This window comes from Gossypium hirsutum, chromosome A11 (assembly GCF_007990345.1).
Source record: "Gossypium hirsutum isolate 1008001.06 chromosome A11, Gossypium_hirsutum_v2.1, whole genome shotgun sequence".
Taxonomy (NCBI): domain Eukaryota; kingdom Viridiplantae; phylum Streptophyta; class Magnoliopsida; order Malvales; family Malvaceae; genus Gossypium; species Gossypium hirsutum.
In genome coordinates this window covers 118,969,846-118,993,175 of record NC_053434.1, presented here as the reverse complement: position 1 = coordinate 118,993,175, position 23,330 = coordinate 118,969,846, and the positions used below count along the sequence as shown (strand labels likewise).

General features: G+C 34.3%; 1 protein-coding gene across 1 annotated transcript; it reads left to right on the top strand.

Moving 5' to 3' along the window:
• The first annotated feature begins 12,514 nt into the window (after positions 1 to 12,514).
• On the top strand, positions 12,515 to 20,550 carry LOC107962704 (TMV resistance protein N). Its single transcript, XM_016899188.2, has 9 exons — positions 12,515 to 13,145; positions 13,427 to 14,528; positions 14,627 to 14,667; positions 15,323 to 15,563; positions 15,702 to 16,833; positions 16,903 to 17,102; positions 17,199 to 17,947; positions 18,280 to 18,309; positions 20,345 to 20,550. Exons 1-7 carry the CDS (start codon positions 12,658 to 12,660, stop codon positions 17,940 to 17,942), a joined length of 3,948 nt encoding a protein of 1,315 aa, XP_016754677.2. The 5' UTR covers positions 12,515 to 12,657; the 3' UTR covers positions 17,943 to 17,947; positions 18,280 to 18,309; positions 20,345 to 20,550.
• Positions 20,551 to 23,330: the final 2,780 nt, after the last annotated feature.

The following is a 23,330-nucleotide window of genomic DNA, read 5'->3' as shown; positions in this document are numbered from 1 at the left end:
ATAGAGGAGGTGAGCCATGAAGGCTGCTTAAGTACCATGCTCTCCGATTGGATCCAATCCTAGACATGTCCACATCCATTGCCACACTTGGTTATAACAAGTTGAAATTTCTTTGAGTGGTTATCTTTGGTAAATCGAGTATTCGTGACGTCGTGTTATTTTTTAAAAAAAAACAAGTATCGTTTTGAAATCACGCCCCTAAGTCTAGCCCATTTGAATTATTATCCATCAATTTAAAGTTGTTTAAAATAATATAATCCCAAAAAATCAAAGAAGAAAATAAAGTTAAAATGGACTTATTACAACCCAAAAATTAAATAGTAATTAAAAATAACTTAAGAAAACCAGTCTCTTTTTCAAACCCAAAAGTATTCACCATGGCCACTCTGAATCCCCTCCGGCTCCAAGTCACCACATCAAGGCTCACCTGCAAGTTTAAAGAAGGGGTGAGTTTGGGGAAACTCAGTGTGTAAGGAAAACCCATTCAAAGCCCAAGTCAGCTCAAGCCCATTGAGCCTAAGCCCATTCAGGTAACAGTGATACTGGGCCAGAGCCCTTTTCAGATTACAATAAACTAGGCCTTAGCCCCTTATTCAGATAACAGTATGACCCATAGGCCCATTTCAAAATACATGCAACATCAATAACATATGCAATCCCATTTGGGGAGACTACTCAACCCACCAACCACTACACTTCACCCGTACCAGCCATACACTCTATGTGGGGAATAGCTCAACCCACCCAGCCCAACACTCCACAGTTGCAGCCTTGCCGCTCATCTAACAGTAAATTGAGGCAAAGCCTCCAGTACGTGGACAAGCCAGTTTCAGTACTTCCTCCGTTTCAACAATTTTCATTGACTCTTAGCTTTAAGTTTTCATTTGTTTTTCCTTTTTATTTGTTCCTTATGCATTCTAACACTTTCTTGTTTCTTGTGTTAGTAGGTTAAATGATAAAGGGTGAGAAGGATGAACGCAAAAGCGGATCGTAAAGTTTGTCAAAGTCGCGGATTTGACTTAGGGCTCTAGACGTTCGGAAAGAAACTTGAATTTTTTTTGACACAACCTGAAACAAAATTAAATCCAAGTTAGATAAAATAATTAAAAACAATTAATAAATCAAAGATTAAGGAAGCTGTCGAAACCTCCTTTTTAAAAAAAACGAGATTTTTGAAAAGACGGGAGTCACCACCAACCTTTTAAAGTGTGATTGGATCACTTTATAAAATGTTTTGGTCTATGAAATTACGAGAAAATAGGTTCGGGAGTCGGTTACGCACGAGAAAGGATTAGCACCCTTGTAACGCCCAAAATTGGTACCAAATTGAATAGTTTTGTCTTAATGTTAGAAGTTTGAAAGAATTTAGAAATGAGATTTCCTTTAAAATCGTAATATTTTAAGTTAAAAAGAATCAAGATTCCTTCGCTTCAAAAGAATACAAACACCACATCCAGCATGATTGGACACGATATTTTAAACTTTCGTAACTGAAATCATCTTGTAATTTATGAAACTCGTTTAAAAGGATATTTTAGACATTCAGTCAAACGGGAAATTGCAACCCAGCATGTTAGGGCACTACTTCCCGAATTCCTAAATATCAAAACATTGCCTCATTTTTTTTAGAATTCCTTTTGTATCAAATGAGATTTTTTGTTTTAAAAGTAATAATGTGTTTTACATATTACAAGAAATTAAATAAACCTAGCTACAACATACATACTTTATTATTTTATGCAAATATAGTATAGAAAATAACAAATTATGGCCTAAACTGCACAATATACATCATTATTTTATGCATATGTGATCATTGATAACCTAAACATACACTGTAATAGCCCAAATTTGTCCGGGCCTTAAAACCAAAATTGATAAATTGATAAATAAAAGTCCATTTATACAGTCCATTTATAGGTCCAAATACATTTTATTCACCCAAGACCCTAAACCCGGTTACACCCAGCGGGTTTAAATCAGAATACTAAAACTACCCATTAACCCGTTTACACCCAACCCACAAGCAGATACGGCCCAAATGGCCCAATGTATTAACAGATGAGGGAACCCTATGCGCCGTAAACTGAAAGTTCCAGAAGACAAGCAAAGCGTCACGACCCTTCAGTTTTCGTCGTTCTAGCTACCCTCCATCAAGGCCACGATTCCAGGCTCCGAGTCACGCCGTGATCAATGCCACCGTTAGACCATCGTCAGGCCTTCGTCATCGCCGGATTTCTCACGAGCACCTGCAAAGAAAGGAAAGGAACCACAGCAAAAAGGGAAACAAACAGGTAAAGAAATCAAAGATTTCTTTCCCCAAAACACAATAATCTGCAAAAGGGCTATAAAACCCTTTTATAATCTGTAAATGTTACGGTTTTTTTTTGGGGAGCACATATACATAATAAAGACAGCAGTATTATCAAAGAACAAAGGTAATTTCTTTTTATGAATATATGCATATGAAGGTTAAGACAAATAGAAAGAAGAATACATTTTGTTTCGTTGAAAAAGGATTGCAATCGCCGTACGCGACGGCGTCAAAGGTGGCGCATGGGCGCGTGGGAACCCGATGACGGAGGCACGATGGCACTTTGAGGGTTCACCCACATCCTCCTTTCAGAGGACTTTTCTTTTTTTTTAAAAAAACAGAATGTAAAAATGATTTCAAAGCCTTAAACTTGGTTTATATAAACCTGATGAAATGGTGCCGTTTTGGTTTAATTCAATAAACACAAAACGACCAATTCATTTAAATCTTAGATTCAATTTTATTTTTCTAATTTCGCCCCTGTAATTTTATAAAATTTTAAATTTAATCCTATATGTTTTTTTATTAATTTTATATTATATTATTTGTCTTATTCTAAACCTATATATATTTAATTATATAATTATACAATTATTTTTACCTATTATTTATTATGTATTAATCCTTATATATATACATTAGTTTTATTATTATTATATAATTTAGTAAATGTTATTTTGAAATTATTATTAAGTAATATGTTTTTAAATTTGTATTATTTATTATGTTACTATATTGTATATATATTTATCTTAAATCCTTTTCTTACATTAAATTATTTTAATAATATTGTTTCATTCATTATTTTTCGTATATATTATTTACTGTATCCTAAATCATTTTATAAGTGTAAAAATTGTTTTACTTTTCTATATTATTACTTTTCATATATTATTTCATGTATTATACATTTCACATATTTACATTATGTTATATTATTATTTATTATCCTTAACTATTATATTTTATTAATTAATTACTTATATACTATATATTGTGATTTTAAACCCATATACTTTTATATTATATATTATATAATTATCTTATTTAATATGTATATTATTTTTTATATATTTTTAAAAACATTATGTTTGTATTATTAACCCCTATTTATTCTCCTTTTTTAAAAAATATGTATTAATTCTTTTATTCTTTTTAAATACCAAAGGTCGATTTAAAATCATTATTAAATGATGTTTTTATTTTGATGTTGATATATACATATTGCTATTATTACTTTTTTTATGATATTTTTGTATGTATGTTTATATGTTGAATTGTATATCATGCATCATTTTTGTTCAATAAATTTGTTTAAATATATGTTGAATCACCATTTTATATGATTATTTTGCTTATTTTTCATGCAAGTTACATATTTTTGTATATATGTTTTAGGTTAAAGATTTGCCATGTCTATTAATTAATATATGATTCATGTATATCATTAGGTCGTATTTATGCTCTTATTTGCCTATTATTTGCTTTAGTTTAATTATTATATTATATGCATAATTATCCTATTATTTATTCTTCTTTTTATATGGAAATGTTAGATTTCTTTTGCATATTGCCTTAGTATTAACGTTTCATAATATTAAATATGACATGTCATCCTCATGCATTATTAAAAAACAAGATTCCAAAGTTTTCAAAAAAATAAAAAGGCAATGTTTGGTGTTTGGAAGCTTCGAGAAAAGTAGTGCCCTAACTTACTGGGTTGCAATTTTTCTCGTTGAGTTCGAATGGTCAAGCACCCTTCTAAGTTTTTAAGGTTTTAAAAATGCGAGCAACTGTCTTGGAATTTCAAAGCGTTGTGTCCTAACTTACTGGATATGGTGTTTTGCCGTTTCGAGATAGGGATTTTCAAAAAAGGGCTAGCTTAGTTTCAAATGCATTAAAAATATTACCTCCTAGCTTATTGGATATAATATTTTGATTCATTTGATACAAGAGAACCCTAATTCTCGAAATTAAAGAACTCTAAAGAGGATTGCATCTTAAAAATTCTAAACTTCTGACATTAAAGACACTTGATAATCAATTAGGTACCAATTTTTGGGCGTTACGAGGGTGCTAACCCTTCCTCGTACGTAACCGACTCCCGAATCGTTTTCTTGACTTTCGTAGACCAAATTTAATGTTTTAAAACAAAACATTTTATAAGGTGATCCAATCACACCTAAAAAGATTGGTGGCGACTCCCGTTTTCATTTTTCTTAAAGTCGATTCCCATTTTCCAAAACACGATGTAAAAATGGTTTTGACAGCTTGGTGACTCCACTGGGGAGTAATAAGAGAGTCAAGCCATGTAATTGGTTATCTCTTGCCTTAATGTCAGAAATTAAAAATTTTAAAATTTAATCCTCTTTGCATTACATGTGTTTGTATTATTGTATGTGTTGCTATATTCTGATACGCATTGCATTTGCATAACCGTTGTGGTCACACCCTTAAGTGGGACTAAGAAACTACGCCTTTGTGAGGTTTTCGCCTCCGTGTAGGATAGTGGATCACTTTCGGGATACATCTGTACCTATGGTTTCGTGAGATTTTCATCTCCGTGTAGCCATAGGGAAATGTATTCCCCTGAACTGAACTCGTTTCAAATGAGCCTATAATGGGTGAGAATAGAGGAATCTGCTGGTTCGGGTACCTTAAACTTTAGAACCAACCTCATATCGAAAAACCGTAAGAGCCCAACTTAGTTAGAGTTAAACTTTAGATATTACCCTTATAAATTATCGTTGAGATTTATTGATATCATGTGATACTGACTATTTCTTTACTTTTGTTTGCAAATCATTTTGCATTTCCAAAGGTATCGATTTACGGTCAGTTTCTAAGTTAGGAAGTTTTATTATGGAGAACGGGCTTCTTGATAGAGTGGAGGGCAACGCCGATGTTCATAGATGGTCAGAGCAAACTCAGCTAGAAAAGAGAGACAGTATAACTATGGGATATGTGTCAGAGCTGTCAGATTATACTCGTATTAGTGTCACACAGAATAATCTCCAAGAGCTTAAGAAAATTTGGAATCAGTGGGGCAATGAGACCAAGTAGTTATTCTACGATAATTACGGAGATTTACCTTACTTGCTCAATATTCAAGTAGATGAGTACTTGTTCCGAGCCCTTGCTCAGTTTTGGAACCCGACATACAGTTGTTTCACTTTTAGGGAAGTAGACTTGGTACCTACTGTAGAGGAGTACACTGCCTTACTTCGTTGTCCCAAGTTTCAGAGTGATAGGATCTATTCTCGAGCTGCTTGCGTCCCTACCTTTTGGAAGAAATTAATGACCATTACAGGGATGAGCGAGCAGTGGATCACGGCCAGAATTAAAGAGAAGGGTGAGTGCAAGTGCATTTCATGGGATGCTTTGAAGGATTTGATTTTGACACACCCCGATGAGACGAAGAAGGTAGACATTTTTGCCTTAAGTTTGTATAGACTAATGATTTTCCCTAGGGCTTTAGGATATGTGGACAAGGCAACCATGGATCTTTTTCATCAACTTAGCAAAAAGGTCACTTCCGTCCCTGCGATTTTGGCAGAGACATTCAGGTCCTTAGGGGCATGTAGGAGGGCTGGTGCAGGCAAGTTTATAGGGTGTGCTCAGTTACTTTTGGCTTGGTTCTACAGTCACTTCCGGTTGATTGATAGGATTGTTTGTCGAGTTTTCTTTGAAAACTACTCCCCGTTGAAAGATATAGTAGCCTCATCTAGGAAAGTGGATGTGCTGGAAGAGAATTGGATAGCATTACTTCGGAATCTTCAATCGAAGGATGTTGAGTGGAGAGCTCCATGGATGGTTCCTGGTGAGATACTTTATCGATGCGGCAGCTTTGATTGGGTTCCCCTGTTGGGAATTTGGGGTGCCATTGGTTATGCCCCTTTGCTCGTGCTGAGGCAGCATGGATTGAGACACTTCGTACCAGTGACTCATGGGTTAGCTCAAAGTGGGTTTGTATACAGAGGAGCCGATTACAAGAGGAAGGTTAGCGAAGTTTCTAGTGCTTGGAACAAGACTTGGTGGTTGAAGGGAGTGGCCATTAATCCTGCTAAGACCCCAGAATATGTCGAGTGAAAGAGTAGAAGGATTATTGATAATATCCCTATGACAAAAATGGAGGAAGTTCGACCAATGGAGGAATATTTACAAGTGATACCCTCGGAACTTGATATCATGAAGCAAGAATTTAAGAGAAAGAATTTGGAACTCGAAAAGAAGATAGAAAAGCTTGAGGAGGAGAAGATGTACTTGAGTCTAGATGTTGACCTACAAAAGAAAGAGGTTGAAAAAGTTAAGAAGGAAAAAAGGAAGGTTGAGGAAGACCGAGATGATTTAAAAGAGGATTATAAGAAGGCACAGGTATCTTTAAAGTGAGTGGGGTTAGGAAGGTCTTCGGAACAGTGGTAAAAAGAAGTTCAAGTGGAAAAAGCTAGAGCCGAGGATTGGGAGAGGAAGTTGCAAGAGATGCGGTTACAGAATTTGGCATTAGAGGAAGAGAATAAAGGGTTGAAGACCAAGGTAACTGAGCATGGAAGATCCCTTCGTTGGCATCGAAACTATGATCCTACGGTCGAGTTAAAGGAGCTAAAAAGTAAGGTTGAAGATTTGGAAGTGGCATTGCATGATGGTGAACTTCGGATTGAGCAGCTCGAGGCGCAAGAAGATTGTATAAAAGGAGAGCTCCATCAAGTTAAAGGTCAGGTCAGAGACAGGGATTACGTTATTGGGGAGGCTATAGCCCAGATCCGAGAGATTGCTGAATATGTTCGAGACTTAGCAGTACAAGCTAATACGTTGAGTATGATGTATGAGTCAGCATCTAATAAAGGTCGAGAGTTAGCCCTTTTATTAGATAAAGTTAGAACTTTGGGCATTAGGGCAAAGGCGTATATGTAATCCATTTGTATGTAAAGATATTCTTTTTCTAAATAAATTTTTCTAAATGAGATTGAATCGAGATCGATGCCTTTTTGCATTCATGCATTTGCATTACATCACATCATATGCATTCAAAGTTATAGAAAGACCCTAATTAGTTAAAGTTTACTTCCAGAGAGAGAGGTAGAAAAGAAAATCTAGAAATCACACATCCTTATGACACTCACACTAAAACTAAGAGTATGGATCAAAGGTTCGAACAATGGCAAAAGGATATGCAAGACCAATTGCAAGAGTAGTTGGCCAAAATGCAGAATGACATGAGGGAGAAAATGCTAGAGGCTCAAAGGAATATGATGGCTGAAATGGCTCAGCTGCTAAGGGCCACTGATAAAGGGAAAACCCCCTGTGGCTATCACTGGTGAGGAAGGTAAGGATCATCCTCCAGGTTTTACTCTGCTCATGTGCCACTGCAAACCGAGGCACCTCCTAGTAGGCCATCTGTCACTGTAAGGCCTCAACATAGGCAGGTTGATGCTGGAATCCCCGTGAATTTCCCATCTGGGTTGGGGAAATAATTTGGGCGATATCCCGATCAACTCTATCACTCCTGATCTGGATATGATAGAGAGGGAAAGAATGGCAACCAAATCATCAAAACAGTTGGAGGATCGTTGTAAGTGGTTGGAGGAGAAGTTTAGGGTTTTGAAGGTGCTGGCAATCATCATATTGATGCCAAAGACTTAAGTTTGGTCCCAGACTTGGTACTTCCTTACAAATTCAAGATGCCGGAGTTTGAAAAGCACAACGGGACTACTTGCCCAGAGGTACACATAACAATGTTTTGTAGGAGAATGACTGGGTATGTGAACAATGATCAACTATTGATCCATTGTTTTCAAGATAGCTTAGTAAGAGCAGTGGCTAGGTGGTACAATCATTTGAGCCGTGCAAGAATCGGTTCATGGAGAGATCTTGCACAAGCCTTCATGCAACAGTACAGCCATGTGACTGATATGGCGCCGGACAGGATCACGCTTCAAAACATGGAGAAAAAGCCTAATGAAAATTTTAGGCAATACGCACAACGATGGAGGGAAGTAGCAATGCAAGTACAACCACCACTGTTAGAAAAGGAGACCATGTTGTTTATCAACACTTTGAAGGCGCCGTTCATCACTCACATGATTGGAAACACCACGAAAAGTTTTACGGATATAGTATGTATGTATGTATGTATGTATGTATGTATGTATGTATGTATGTATGTATGTATGTATGTATGTATGTATGTATGTATGTATGTATGTATGTATGTATGTATGTATGTATGTATGTATGTATGTATGTATGTATGTATGTATGTATGTATGTATGTATGTATGTATATGAGAAATGAAGAAAAAGAAAAAAAAGAAAGAAGAACAGATTTAAAAAAACCTAAAAAGGAAAATAGAAAAAATAATGAAATCACCTTCTGATTTCGATTTCCGTTCATTTTTTTGTGTTCCTTTTTTGTGATTCTCACTGCTTTTGTATTTAGCTCTCTTGTTTGTGTTGTTTGTTTGGATAAAAATTTCTTGTTTGTATTGGTAAAAAATGGCCGAATCCCCCTTTTACAAAATTTTATTCGGGTTTTTATAACCCTTTTACATGTATTTTTCTATTGTTTCTGTCTTTTCTTTCTAATCCCTTGCAGGTACAAGTTGTTGGTGGAGGTGACCTTGGGCGGTGGCCGGTGCAACAGTGGCGGCGTCAGAGGGCAATGCAAGTGGGAGGCCAAAAGTCAAAAGCTAGGGCGGCTAAGGTGGCTAGGGTAGATTAGGGTTTCTCTTTTGTTTTTTCTGATTTGGGCTTAGGGTTTGTAGTTGGGCTAGGGGTTTTGAGTTTAGGCTTTAGTGGGCCATTCGGGTTTGGGTAAAATTGGGCTTAAAATTGGGTCTGCTGTAAATGAGGATTTGGTTTGTAAATGTATGGGTTTAAATATAAATGGCCCAAAATTGGCCTACAACAATATATTTGGAAGATTAAATATGAATTGGTACTTAAATAGGTTTAATTCATTCTAATAAAAGTACCATTTAAATTTCATGGCTTGAAGTAGAAATAATATTATTCCAACTCTTTAGTTTATATATTTTTAAAGTATTTATGTCTTAGACATTTATTTTTAACACTTATTCAAATATGAAAATAAATTATGCTCCTCTAATTAATTGGAAAATCTTTTAAATAGTAATTTAATTGTAATGTCAATAAAACCTTTTAAATTAGGCATAATGACAAAAAAATATTCTTATTAAATTATAGATTTTTTTTTAATACAAAAAGAGTGATTCTTCAATTAAGATACCCCTACCTATCAACATTCAGAAAGATAGTGAATGGATTGGAGTTGCTTCTTGCTGCATTTTTGACAATGATGCTTCAGGACATTCTATCGGTTGTGGAGGATTTATTTTCGAGGTAGAAATTGTCGATAGTTTGGGTTGAGATGCTCGTTCTTGGGTAAAGGATAGTTTGGTTTGAGATGCTCGTTCTTGGGTAAAGGAATAATGAAAGGTCACCTTTTGCTTCATTATTGGTTGCGTGATAAACTATATCCAATTTCCTTGGAGGATAAATATGGTGACTGTGAATTCAATAATTTATTGACAACATATTGCTTAGATCAATATTGCGATGAGCCTGGGATGTGTTTCATATATGCATGTGATTGCAATTTGGAGGTGAAGAAGTGTGGTGTTAGAATAGTGTATGAGAAAGATTTGGAAGAAATAAAAGAGTTGCAGTGCCATACCACTCAATCTTCTCCAATTTTTGAACAAACGATGGATCAGTAGGTAGCACTTCTCACATAAAAGGAAAACGTAATGTCTATGATGAAAACGTAATGTCTATGATGAAGCAGGAAGAAGAGCCCCAACCAAAACGGATACAAAAAATTTTCAATTTTATAATGGGCCGATTTTGTCCTATTAGTTTTTTTTACACATATATGTAAACTTATTTGCTTATGAGATATAATCCTCCTTATATATCAAAAAATTTTAAATTTTTTATTCATACTCATATTCAACATGAACTCATAATCTATGCAAATCCCAAATGTTGATAACATAGTATTTTTAGACCATTTAAAATTCTTCTCTATGTTTATGATTTTCTGTTTTTAGAAAATTTATGTATTTTACTATTATATAACTTTTAAAAATATAATTGATTTTTTTGGGTAAACTATAAATATAGTCACTTTTATTTCACTCATATTATATTTTAGTCGCTTATATTTGAAATGTTACATTTTAGTAACTTATATTATCGTTTTGTTACGAAGTGGTCACTCTGCCATTAAGTTCCATTACCTCCCTAACGGCAATCTTACGTAGCAGTCCTAATGGGTTTTAAATGCCAACTTGGGTGTTTAATTGGTACGAGAATAGGTTTTTAATTAAATAAATTTAATTAATTGAAAATTTTTAATTTATTACATGTTGAACTAGAAAAGAAAAACTATTCATCTCTTTTTTTCTTTTTAGTTTCTTTTTCATTTTAACTGAAAAAATTATTCTTATCCAAGTTAGAAATTCAAGTTGTCATTTAAAATCAATTTGGACAGTTAGAAGTTCAAGTTGTCATTTAAAATCAATTTGGACTGCCACGTAGGATTGCCATTAGGAAGATAGCGGAACTTAACGGAAGAGTGACTACTTTGTAACAAAACAGTAACGTAAGTGACTAAAATGTAGTATTTTAAACATAAGCGACTAAAATGTAATTTGTGGCAAACAAAAGTGACTATTTTTATAGTATTTTAGAGTTTAGGTTCATTTTGTGAACTCTTCGTGGAGAGAACATCTATCATCCCCCAATTTCCACACCTACGCGCTTGAGGGCAATGAGGTTGTTGTTTTGGGAGGTTCAAAGGGGAGGGGAGCTGTTTGGGATGGTGGTCGGTAATGGAAGATGAGAGTGATGAAGCCCGGGTGTATTGGTGATGTCGGTGGTGGAGATGGGAGCCTCGAGTGATCGAGAGAGAATGGTGAAAAGGCCCCTGGGTTAGCTCAGAGACGAAATTTTCTTCTATTGTTGCCTCCAAACAGAGAATTGCTAACCTACCCGCTTGAATTTTGTAGATTGATTTTATAACAGAAAGCAGTGGAGCATGTTGTGTGTGATTGCAGAGCAACAAAAGGAATTGGCATTTTGTGCTGCCAAAGATACCTGTAGGGGCTGAGGCAGGTGTACTGGTGCAGATGGGTTGCCATTGACTGGCTACCACTTGTCCCAAGCTATTAGAAACACATTAGGATCTGTTTGTAAAGTTAATAAAAATTTGGGGACTTTTATTCAATATTTTAACTTTTGATTTTTTTTTCTGTTCTTCTTGTATTTTTTTTTGGTAAAAAGCATATGGTAAAATGTTGTATACATAAAAAAAAACCTAAATGAGTGAAAAGTCCAAAATGTACTAAAAAGGTGAAAAATTGGCCAAATCAAATTTAGCTTAGTCCAATCAACTCAAAATTATATCAAATTAGTAAGTTTATGATTTCATATTTTTTCAACATATAACTCCAAGTTAGTGAATTGTTGGACTTCTAATCTCAACAATTAAAATCGAATTTATCACAAAATGATTAGATGCATGTTACATAAGAAACTAGTTAAACAAGTAAAACACAATTAGTTAATACTTACTAATTATAATGTAAAGCACTTGAATTATTACTTACAATTATTGTAGGCTCCATTTTGTGAACTCTTTCTTGGATTGTTCCTGGAGAGAACATTTATGATCTCCCAATTTCCACACCTACGGGCTTTCATTTGGAAACAAAGGAAATGTATGGAGAAATTGCTTAGAAAAATTTGATCTATTTCTCTCCTTCATGCTCATTTACTATACTACATTGAAAATATATTAAATATATTAGGTGATGCTTAAATCATTAAGAGACAAGTTCAATGTTCATCAATGCCTCAAGATTGGTTTTAAGATTAAAGAAATGGAAAACATCACTATGCTTATTATTTAATAATAATTGGTTTTAAGATTGGTTTTATATGTGTAAAAATATTGCATACATCATTAGGATGTTGGGTAGATATTTGAGAAATTTGAGTAAAACACAAACCGTCCTTATTACTTAATAATAATTGTTGGCTCCATTTTGTCTACTCTCACCTTCTTGGAGTCTTCCCGGAAACAACATCTATAACCCCGACTTTCCACACCTACTCCCTTTCATTTCGACAAGTAATGTTTTTAATTATTATCTTTCATTGTTAAGTACATAAAATACAAACCCTCCAACATTTTTAACTCTCACCTTCATGGAAAGAACATATCACCTCTCTTCTATTTTTTATATGTTTTTCCTCATATATTCATTATTTTCTGATTTTGAACACCAGATTGAAATCTCCTTCTCCTTTCATACACCCTCATGTTGTCGTTACCTTCAACTTCTTCCTCCATTTCTAGAAAAAAATATGATGTTTTCTTGAGTTTCAGAGGTGAAGATACCCGCAACAACTTTACCGATCATCTCTATGATGCTCTAAGTAGGAGTGGGATCGTCACTTTCAGAGATGATCCAAAGCTGGAGGCCGGCGAAGAGATCGCACCTGAACTCTTTAAAGCAATTCAGCAATCATGGTGCTCGGTAATCATTTTTTCACAAACTTATGCCTTTTCAAGTTGGTGCTTGGAGGAGCTTGCTGAGATTGTTAAACAACATAACAACGACGGCCATAAAGTGTTTCCAATTTTTTACCATGTTGATCCTTCTGATTTAAGAAAACAAAAGGAGAAAGTGGAAGAAGCCTTTGCCAGACATAAAGAGAGATACAAAGAAGATAGTGAGAAGATCCAAAGATGGCGAAATGCTTTAATTCAAGTGGCTGCAATCAAGGGATGGCATTTAAATAACAGGTAATTCTTTCTTTTCTTCTTTATTTTCTAGTTTTTTGGATATATATGTATTACTTTTTGTTTTTCTTTCTAATCCTATGTGTTTAATTGAAAAGTGTCATATTTCAATAAAAGAGCAAATTTTGTATTCTGGCTCCGCAACAGATCTTGCTTTCTTATTCTTGGTTCTTGTTTGCTTCAAAACTATATTATGTTTGATGATTCATTGAAAAAGAAAGGGAATTTGAAATATCAACAAAATTTTATTCAAAACATTAAAATTTCCTTCTTCTTTTTTTCAGGCATGAATCAGAATTTATTAAAGACATTGTTAAGAAGATATCAGCAAAACTATGTCAGACATATCCAGTTACTCATATCGACTTGGTTGGAATTAGTGATCGCTTGGAGGATATATATTTGAAAATAAACATTGGGGAAGATGATGTCCGCGTTATAGGAATTTGCGGAATGGGTGGTATCGGTAAAACGACACTCGCAAGAGTTGCTTACACTCAAATGTCATCTCATTTTGAAGGTAAAAGCTTTATTGCTGATATTCGAGAAGTTTCAGACAAATGCGGACTAGTTTCTTTACAGAAACAACTTCTTTCACAGATATTTCATGGTGAATGCTTCAACTTTTTCGATGTTCATGAAGGGAGTGCCATAATTAGCCATAGATTGTCTCACAAAAAGGTTCTTGTTGTTCTTGATAATGTTGATAACATACAACACTTAAAATGCTTGGTTGGAAGGCACGATTGGTTCGGATTAGGGAGTAGAATCGTTGTAACAACAAGAGACGAACATTTGCTTCGATCTTGGCCGGTTGATGATGTGTATGAGCCCACAACATTGAATCCCAAAGACGCGCTTCAACTTTTCAGTCTGAAAGCTTTCCATAGTGATACAGTGCTGAAAGATGATTTCGTTGAGCTTTCTATACATGTTGTAAATTATGCTGGTGGGCTCCCTTTAGCTCTTGAAGTTTTGGGTTCCTTTTTGTGCGGAAGAGATGCGGCTCAATGGAGAAGTACGATTGAAAGACTTAAAAGAGATTCTAATAAAGAAATTCTCGATAAACTTCGAATCAGTTTTGATGGACTAGAAGAAAGGGAGAAGAATATATTTTTAGATATAGCATGCTTCTTCAAGGGGGAGAAGAAAGATTTCGTAATCAAAGTATTAGATGATTGTGATTTTTTTCCTGATATTGGAATTGATGTTCTCATTAAAAAATCTCTCGTAAAAGTTGATAAACACAACAAAGATTTGAAGATGCAAGACTTGTTGCAAGAAATGGGAAGAACAATTGTTAAAGAAAAATGTGTTGATGAACCTGGAAAACGTTGCAGACTGTGGGAGGAAAAGGACGTCCATCATGTCCTAACAAAAAACACTGTAAGTCATTCAACAAAAGTTACATACTATTTCTTTTTTATCCTACATTATTCACCATTTATTTTATTTTCTTATTGTTTGTTCTCGATTTTTTTTAGGCTACAGAAATGATTGAAGGCTTAATCATCGATAATAAAAGGTAAGAAGACACACATAAACTTATATCTATGTGTACTATAAATAATTATTATTTTTAAATATGATAAAAAAAACTATAGCAAAACTTTTGACATTCAGTATTTCAATGTTTAATTATGAAATTTATCTAGCAACATATTTACTTTTTCAAAAGAATCAAAAAGAAATGTATGTATTTTTGAAATATTAATGGTATATTTTTTTTTGTGAAAATTAATGGTATATATTTAATGTACTAAAAGTGTATATCAATGAATTAGATTATAACATGTCATCAAAAAAAAATTAATGAAATTGTTTCATTTTTAATTATGTGTCATTGTTTGGGTTATTAACTTGTAAATTATGCATTGTTTGCAGACCAAATAAAAATCAACATATTAATTCAATTTTTTAGGATTAGGTAATTTAACATCGGATGTGATTGTTAGATACAAGTATCTCTTTAATATGGGTATATTTAAAAATAATTTAAATTTTTTTTTCACGTATTTAAAAGGTTCTTAAAGGATCATATCTTAATACCCATATACGAATATTAGATATAAGTATTGGATACGAGTACTTAAAAAACAATATCGATGCAACATAGCTTTTAGATATTAAATGTTTTTGTATATTTTGAAGCTCATTCTTTTTTTGCTCATGGATATTAGGGAATCGAGCAAGATGCTCAATTTGAGTGTGGATACCTTCTTGAAGATGAAAAAACTGAGATTGCTCAAAGTGCTTTGCCTCTCAAATTGTGATGATCTCAAATATCTTTCTAATGAACTACGACTTTTAGATTGGACAGGATACCCTTTAAGATACTTGCCTTCAAGCTTTCAACCGGATAATCTTGTCGCACTTCTTTTACCACATAGTCACGTTCAACAACTATGGAAGGGAAATAGAGTAAGAATTAACTTATCTTTGTGTTTTAGCTTATTTTAATAGAAATTATTAAACTTTGATTAAGGTAAAACAAAACAAAAAAAAATGAGCACTGTTATGTTTTCTCATTTGTTTCTAATTTATTATGGTCTTCAACAGCCTTTGCTTAACTTGAAAATAATGAACCTCAAAGGGTCCCAAAAACTGATCAAGACACCAGACTTCACAACAACGTCAAATCTTGAAGTTTTGATTTTGGAAGGTTGTACCAAATTAGTGGATGTTCATCCATCAATCGGAGTGCTTAAGAGCCTTATACTTTTGAATTTAAGAGATTGCAAAAGTCTTAGGAGTCTTCCAACTAAAATTGGAATGGAATCTCTTGAAATATTAATTCTTTCGGGTTGCTCAAGTCTTGTAAGGTTTCCGGAGATTGATGGAAATATGGAACGTCTAAAAACTCTAGATCTTTCCTGTTGTTATAGAGTGGAAAATTTATCGAAGAATTTGCAGCAAGCAAAGTTTTTGGAAAAGCTCGACTTGAGTGAAACAGCCATAACAGAACCACCATCCTTCATTTGTCAATTTAAAAATCTTAAAGTTCTGTCTCTCAATGGGCGCAAGGGACCATCATATAAGTTATTATCAAATTTGCCTTCTCTTTTCAAGGTAATCCAGGGAAGAAGGACGAATCCCATGGCTCGGATGTTGCCTTTGTTGTCAGGTTTGAGTTCTTTAACAGAGCTAAAACTAAGGGACTGCAATCTTTGTGAAGGAGATATTCCACGTGATATTTCTGGTCTATCTTGTTTGGAAAAACTTGATCTTAGTGGTAACAATTTCATCAGCATGCCTGCATCTCTTACTCGACTCTCGAAGCTTGGATATCTTGAATTGTCAAATTGCAACATGTGCACTCTTGGTGAAGCAGATACTCATAGTGATATTTCTGGTCTATCCTCTTTGTGGCATCTTGATCTTAGTGGTAACAATTTCATCAGCATACCTGCATCTCTTACTCGACTCTCAAAGCTTGCAAATCTTATATTGTCAAATTGCAACATGTGCACTCTTGGTGAAGCAGATACTCATAGTGATATTTCTGGTCTATCCTCTTTGGGTCATCTTGATCTTAGTGGTAACAATTTCATCAGCATACCTGCATCTCTTACTCGACTCTCAAAGCTTCATGTTCTTTACTTGTCAAATTGCAACATGTGCACTCTTGGTGAAGCAGATACTCATTGTGATCTTTCTGGTCTATCCTCTTTGATACGTCTTCATCTTAGTGGTAAGAATTTCATCACCATTCCTTTAGCTCTTACTCAACTTTCCAGGCTCAAATTGCTTAAATTGTCAGGTTGCAAGATGCTTAAATCGTTGCCTGAGCTTCCAACAAGTATACCAGTTCTGTGTATAGATGGTTGTTCTTCACTTGAAGTAGTTGCAAGTCCATCAAAAGTATGCAATTTAGTGGGTTGTGGTGACATTAGAGCCATTAACTGCTTTGAATTGGCTGAGAAAATCAATGCATTAACACTGCTGAAAGAACATATTAAGGTCGATCAATCTTTCTTTTTTTTTTCTCCCTTACAAAATCTCATACTTGAGAATTTATGGTTTTAGTTACCAAATGACTTGTGTTTTATTTTTCAGGCACTTCCAAATTCAAGAAAATGGCATGAAAACGGCATCTTTGATATTATGATGCCCGGAAGTGAAATTCCAGAATGGTTTAGCCAACAAAAAAGTGACTCTTCAATTAAGATACCCCTACCTATCAACCTTCGGAAAGATGGTGAATGGATTGGAGTTGCTTGTTGCTGCATCTTTGTCAATAATGATGCTTCAAGGAATAACGAGTCAATCAGCTGTGATGGATCTATTTTTCGAGGTAGAAATTGTCGACCAATTTGCTGGAGAAACCGGTGGGTAGGTCGACAATTTGACAAGCCCATAATGAAAGATCACCTTTTTCTTCGTTATTTTCCGCGTGATCAATTATATCCATTTTCCTTGGATAAATATGGTGACTGTGAAACCAATAATTTATGGGCAACAGATTGCTTAGATCGAATATGTGATGAGCTTAAGTTGTGTTTCAATACCGAATTTGGACCAAATTACCATTGTGTTAAGGTGAAGAAGTGTGGTGTTAGAATAGTGTATGAGAAAGATTTGGAAGAAATAAAAGAGTTGCAGTGCCATACCACTCAATCTTCCCCAAATTTTGAACATATCCACCAACACTCTGCTCACAACCATGGATCAGTAGGTAGCACTTCTCACATGAAACGAAAACGTAATATCTATGAGGAAACGAAGGAAGAAGAGCCGCAACCAAAACGGATGCAAAATTTTTTCAATTTTGTAAAGGGCCAATCAAGAAATAAGCATTAACTGTGGTAAACTACTTAACCAAGTTTGTCCTATTAATTTTTTTTTACACATCTTGTATTTCATTTAAACAATTATTCTACACTTATTTTGTGTATGAGATATGATCCTTCCATTATATGCCAAAATATTTTAAAAAAATTTATTCATACTCATATTGAATATGTATGTATCTCAAAAGTTGATAACATTTTTTTTATACCATTTAAAATTTTAGTCACTTAATTCATTCCTTTTTACATAATCGAAATGTGTACATTTTGATTGGTTTCAATTTTTTATTTTATTAAAATTTTATTTTCATTATATATATTTACTTACATCTATATTTTATTTGTAGGTTGAAGACGAAGCAATTTGAAACAAAATTGTGAGACACTTTTTTATTCTATTAAAATTTTATTTCTATTATATATATTCACTTACATCTATATTTTATTTGTATGTTGAAGGCAAAGCAACTTGAAACAAAATTGTGAGACAAAAATAGAGACGAAGCATGTAATAATAAAGTGAGAATCCTTTAATAAGGATCGATCATAATTTCAGTTGAGTTAAAAATCAGTTTATTTTTATTGGAGATCAACTTATGTGTTCAATTTAATCAGTCAAAAATATTTTTATATATTTGGAAGATTAATTATAAATCCTTAATAGTACTTAAATAGATTTAATTCCTTCTAATAAAGTATCATTTAAATTTCATGGCTTGAAGTACCAATAACATTATTCCAACTCTTCAGTTTATATTTTTTTATAAATTATTTATGTTTAGACATTTATTTTTAATATTTATTCAAATATGAATATAAAGTATGCTCTTTTATTCAATTTGAAAATCTTTTCTGTGTGAGACACTTATTCATTTTTTTTCTTTTAAAAAATTCAATAGATTCATTTTTTGTTCTTGTTTAATAATTTTTTTGTTCTTGTCTGTAACGCCCCCAAATTTCTTATGTCTGTTTCTATTAAATTTTGACACTAATATGTATCTGCTTCAGTGGTTAAGTCTTTTAGCTGTGTATGTGATGTCCCCCTGCCTTTAGGTTTTCCAAAAATTCTTCTCCCTTTGACCTTTTTTTTTTCCTCATCTTCCCTTTTCATTCCTCTTCTTTTTCCTCTCATTTTTGACTATTCAATTCATGTTGTTGTGTGCAATTCCCGATTGTGTTCTTTTCGGTAAGTCCTGTTTCATTTAATCCTTACGCTTTTGGTTAAGTGTTTGATAAAAGGGTTGTTTGTCGCTCTCAGTTCTTTGGCTGGGGTTCCTGCAGCAAATTAGGTGTTGGGGTTTCTGTCGATAACGATAATTTTTCGCGTACGTTAACCGGTGTTGTTCAGCTTTGAGTTGTGAATTGTTTTTTTTTCGATTAAGTTTCCGTTAGTGTTTCTAAATTTGAACTTTGAAAATGTCTATTATAGGTTTTGAAAGGCTCGAGTTTATTTCCACATCAAAATGATACCAGGTGTGTACCTGAAACGAAAAAAATGAGGTTTCGACAAAAGCCGAAAAAGGCCACTGTCGACGCCACACGGGCCTGTAGTCACTGTGTGGTAGGCCGTGTGAGAGGACACGGCCGTGTGATCGACGAAGGCATGGTTGTACATAGCACACGGCCGTGCGATCGACCAAGGCATGGCTGTGCGCAGCATACAGCCGTGTGGTGGCTTGAGTGTGCAGTGTGGACCACACGAGCTAGGTCAAGCTGGGCGTGTAGACAACACAGGTGTATGGGCCCACACGACCATGACACACAGGCGTTTCGATTATTAGGCCAAGCTTGTGGGTCATACGAGCAAGGCCAATCTAGGCATGTGGGCCCACACTACGATTTTTTATAGGGTCGCACAAGTCATCCTAATGGACTGTAGGCTACCGTAAGGTCGTTAAACGCTATATAACCCTAAAACCAAGTGATATGTTAGACTGAAATATGGTTATGAGCATGCCATGTTGGTATATCTGTTATCTGTTTATAAAAGCATGTTAAGTATGATATATCTGTTAATTCTATATGTATGTTATGTTATTTGATATTGGGGATGGGGATGATGTATATTGGAAGAAGTGTTCTGAAAGGCATTCTATGCCTATTATCTGGCAGTATGGCTGCATTATATCTATTATGTGCTGCATCAGTACAACATGGTGTGTAGGGTTGGGTGAGTGTTTTAAACCCCACATGGTGTGTAGGGATGGTTGGAGATGGTGTGTAGAGGATGGGGGTAGGATATCTGATTCTGATTCTGATTCTGGTTTGTACTTTTGTATCTGTATATGTAATGGGCTTAAGCCTGAATTTGTATCTGTCTGATTCTGATTTTTTTGTTGTGTGCATGCTTAATTCTGTAGGGTTACACACTGAGTTTACGAAAACTCACTCTTTTCTGTCTATTCTACACAGGTAATCCACAGTCTTAGGCAGATCGGTATAGCGGATGACTCGACGGTGACCACTCGTCATAGAACTATTTTATGTAGCTTTATGATTTTATTTAAGTTTCGGTATTTATTTTGGAGAGTTGGTAATTTCTGGATTGTATGGAATTTAACTATAGTTTTGGTTTTGTTGCTCGTTTATGCATGCTTTAATAATGATTTCTCTTAAAACGTCGGTTTCCTTAAACAAGGTTTTCTAAATCCCGAACTATATTGCTTAAATATCACGGTTTTTCATAAGCTTTCGTACCTAAGGATTTTAAGGCAAATGAATAAATGTTTTGGAATAAATGAAAGCAAATAAGGGTTTATAAGCTTAAGGTTTTATTGAGTTAGCTTTGTTTTCAAACCCATCCCATGTAACGTCACCAGATTCGGCCATAACGTCTAGACCGGATTTGGGGTGTTACATTGTCCACTGTTGTGTTTTCTGTGATATCAACAAAATTTTCTCGATTTGAGGTAAGATAATATACAAGTGATATAGATGTTCTCAGTGGAACAAAAATAATTTTGGTATTTTATGTTTGTCCACTAGACCAATAGAAGCAAGGCTCAAAGGATAATGCAAGTGAGGAATCAACAAAAGTGATCAAGTTGTGTTTATGTATCGAACATAAATGTTGAAAATGGCCAACCATGCTGCTATTATGTTTTTTTTAAAGTGCATGCTACTATGATGATTTTGTTGAGTGCATACAGCTACTACGCATACTGCAGTAATTATGCATGTTGCAGCAACATATTTTCTGTTTTAGTTTCATTCTAATTTAGTTTAGTTGAAAATGAACTTAGTTGTTGATGTTTTGATGGGATGATTGAACTGATAAGTCAGCTTATTCATGTGTACAAGCAATGTTTTAATAGTCCCAATGCTGATTAGTGGAATTAGTTGAGTATTTGATGATGTATTTTGATTATAAATATATTGTTTTCATATTGAATGAGCAAACATATCAGTTGTGTAAAGCAGATTACTTCCTTGCTACATGTTTGTGAGCAAGTAAATTGTTCTTTGTTTCTTCCTCATTTGTTCTCTGTCTTATTCTCTTCTTTTGTTCCTGTTAAAACCCCAACAATAACAGCATGTTTGGTTGAAGGTAATGGCTAAGCCATTACATGTCTATTACCAGCCTATTCTTCAGGCCCACTTAAACTGGCGTTTGGTTCAATGGAATACCCTATTACGGGTGTATTCCATTCCGGGTTTAAGCAGAGATTTTTGGGGATTTCTATTCCTTTCCCTCTTCACCGTTTAGCCATTCGTTGCTTAAAGAACCCTATTCTACCCTTACAAAAATTTCACCTCAAAAACACTCTTAATCGGTAGCCATTTCTCATACCCGACTCTGCATTCCTCCCCTATCAGGTAAACATTTTTGCTTCTTCTTCCTTCACATCATCTTCCTTCATCATCTTAACTTGAACTTTGTCTTTTGCCTTTTCATTTTTGTTTTATGGTTAAACGGTGTGTTCCTTACTGATTCATCAAAAGAAACAATAGCAGAGCCTTGAAGAAGTAGAGTATCTCGACGTTCTCACTAAAACTAGTAAAAAAATCGATGTTTCCAAGCCCAGGCATGTCCCTTCATTCTTGTCCATTTCTGGATTATCTGTTTTTAATCTTTCAACATAAAGGATTACTTTACAACCTTTATTAAAAAACTTTTGGTATTAAAAAAATTCTCAAGCTTTTTGTATTTTAAGATTATTTTGTCTTGCTAATAAACTTAAATGTCAATGCTTTTAGGGTAGGAGAGGTACCCCTCCCTCAAATTCCTGCAAAATTCCTAAAGATAAAGTAAGTTTCTTTAGCTTGAGTCTTAGAATAGCTTATTATATATTCTTTTTTTTGGCTGAAGATTGAAAATTTTTATCTGTTGTGTGAACACAATGATTCTGATCTGTTGGCTTCTTTTTTTTTTCTGTACCATAATCACCTGGTATATGGCTTGGCATACATAAACCGATTTAGAGACCTCTTAAAGGAATTCAATAAATAATACATGTTGGAGTCTATAAAGTCATAGGCATAGACAACTTAGAGTCACAAAGGAAATGTTTAAAGGACAGTGAGAGTAGGATACAGTCTATAAGGGTTGTCGTGATACATGAGGAACCTATTAGGTGATGAGCTTAGGTTCCCTTTAGTGGTTTAGTGTATTATGACTAGCTAAACCAGCTATATTAAGTTATTTCAACTATAGATGCATACTTCTGCCGATTTTTGTGCCTTTTTCCCTCTCTTCTATACTGCATGTCAAGTTTACATTTTGATTCTGCCATGAGTCGATGACCAAGTTTTCACCGAGAATTCGAAACTAAGTGATGGTTCCTTTCGTTTTCGCTTAAGATATGTTCCATAACCAATCTGGTTAAAATATTTTGGTAAGTGTTGCTACAAAAACTTAAAATTTGAATTTATTATTTTATTTTTGAAGTGGTAGAATGATCCATATTCAGTTATTACTAAAAAAAAATTATTGTCCATTTTTGGATTGCCTGGATGGTTCCTCTTTCTCTTAACTGGCTGAGCTTGAGCTGGTGGGTTACTAAATGAAATTAAAATCATGTCAAAAGTGTTGTATGTATCATCCTGTATCTATTCTTTCTTTGAAATTAAAATGAATTTCCCACACTATACTCTGTCTCGTTTGTTTAAGAATAGAATCTGTATAGGTTGCATTTTGATCATTTGTTTTCCCACAGTAGGGTGAAATATAAAATTAAGATTTTATTGTTAAATGAGCATAGTGTTAAATGAATCTTAAACAATATGAGCAGATTATATTGTTAACTGAGCACTTGTGGACGGAGAGCGTTTGGGATAAAATTGCATCCCTTGAAGATATGGAATGAGTTACAGAGTGTTGGTGAAATGAATCCCTTGAAGATATGTAATTTTATTGGTATTTTCAATACCCTATAACAAGCTGCTCCTACCTCTAAGA

What these genes read in the sequence shown, in the direction of transcription:
- LOC107962704 (XM_016899188.2), top strand. Translation starts at nt 12,658, where the DNA reads ATGTTGTCGTTACCTTCAACTTCTTCCTCCATTTCTAGAAAAAAATAT. An exon ending in GGATGGCATTTAAATAACAG is followed by an intron (nt 13,146 to 13,426) that starts GTAATTCTTTCT and finishes TCTTTTTTTCAG; the next exon opens with GCATGAATCAGAATTTATTA. An exon ending in TTAATCATCGATAATAAAAG is followed by an intron (nt 14,668 to 15,322) that starts GTAAGAAGACAC and finishes CATGGATATTAG; the next exon opens with GGAATCGAGCAAGATGCTCA.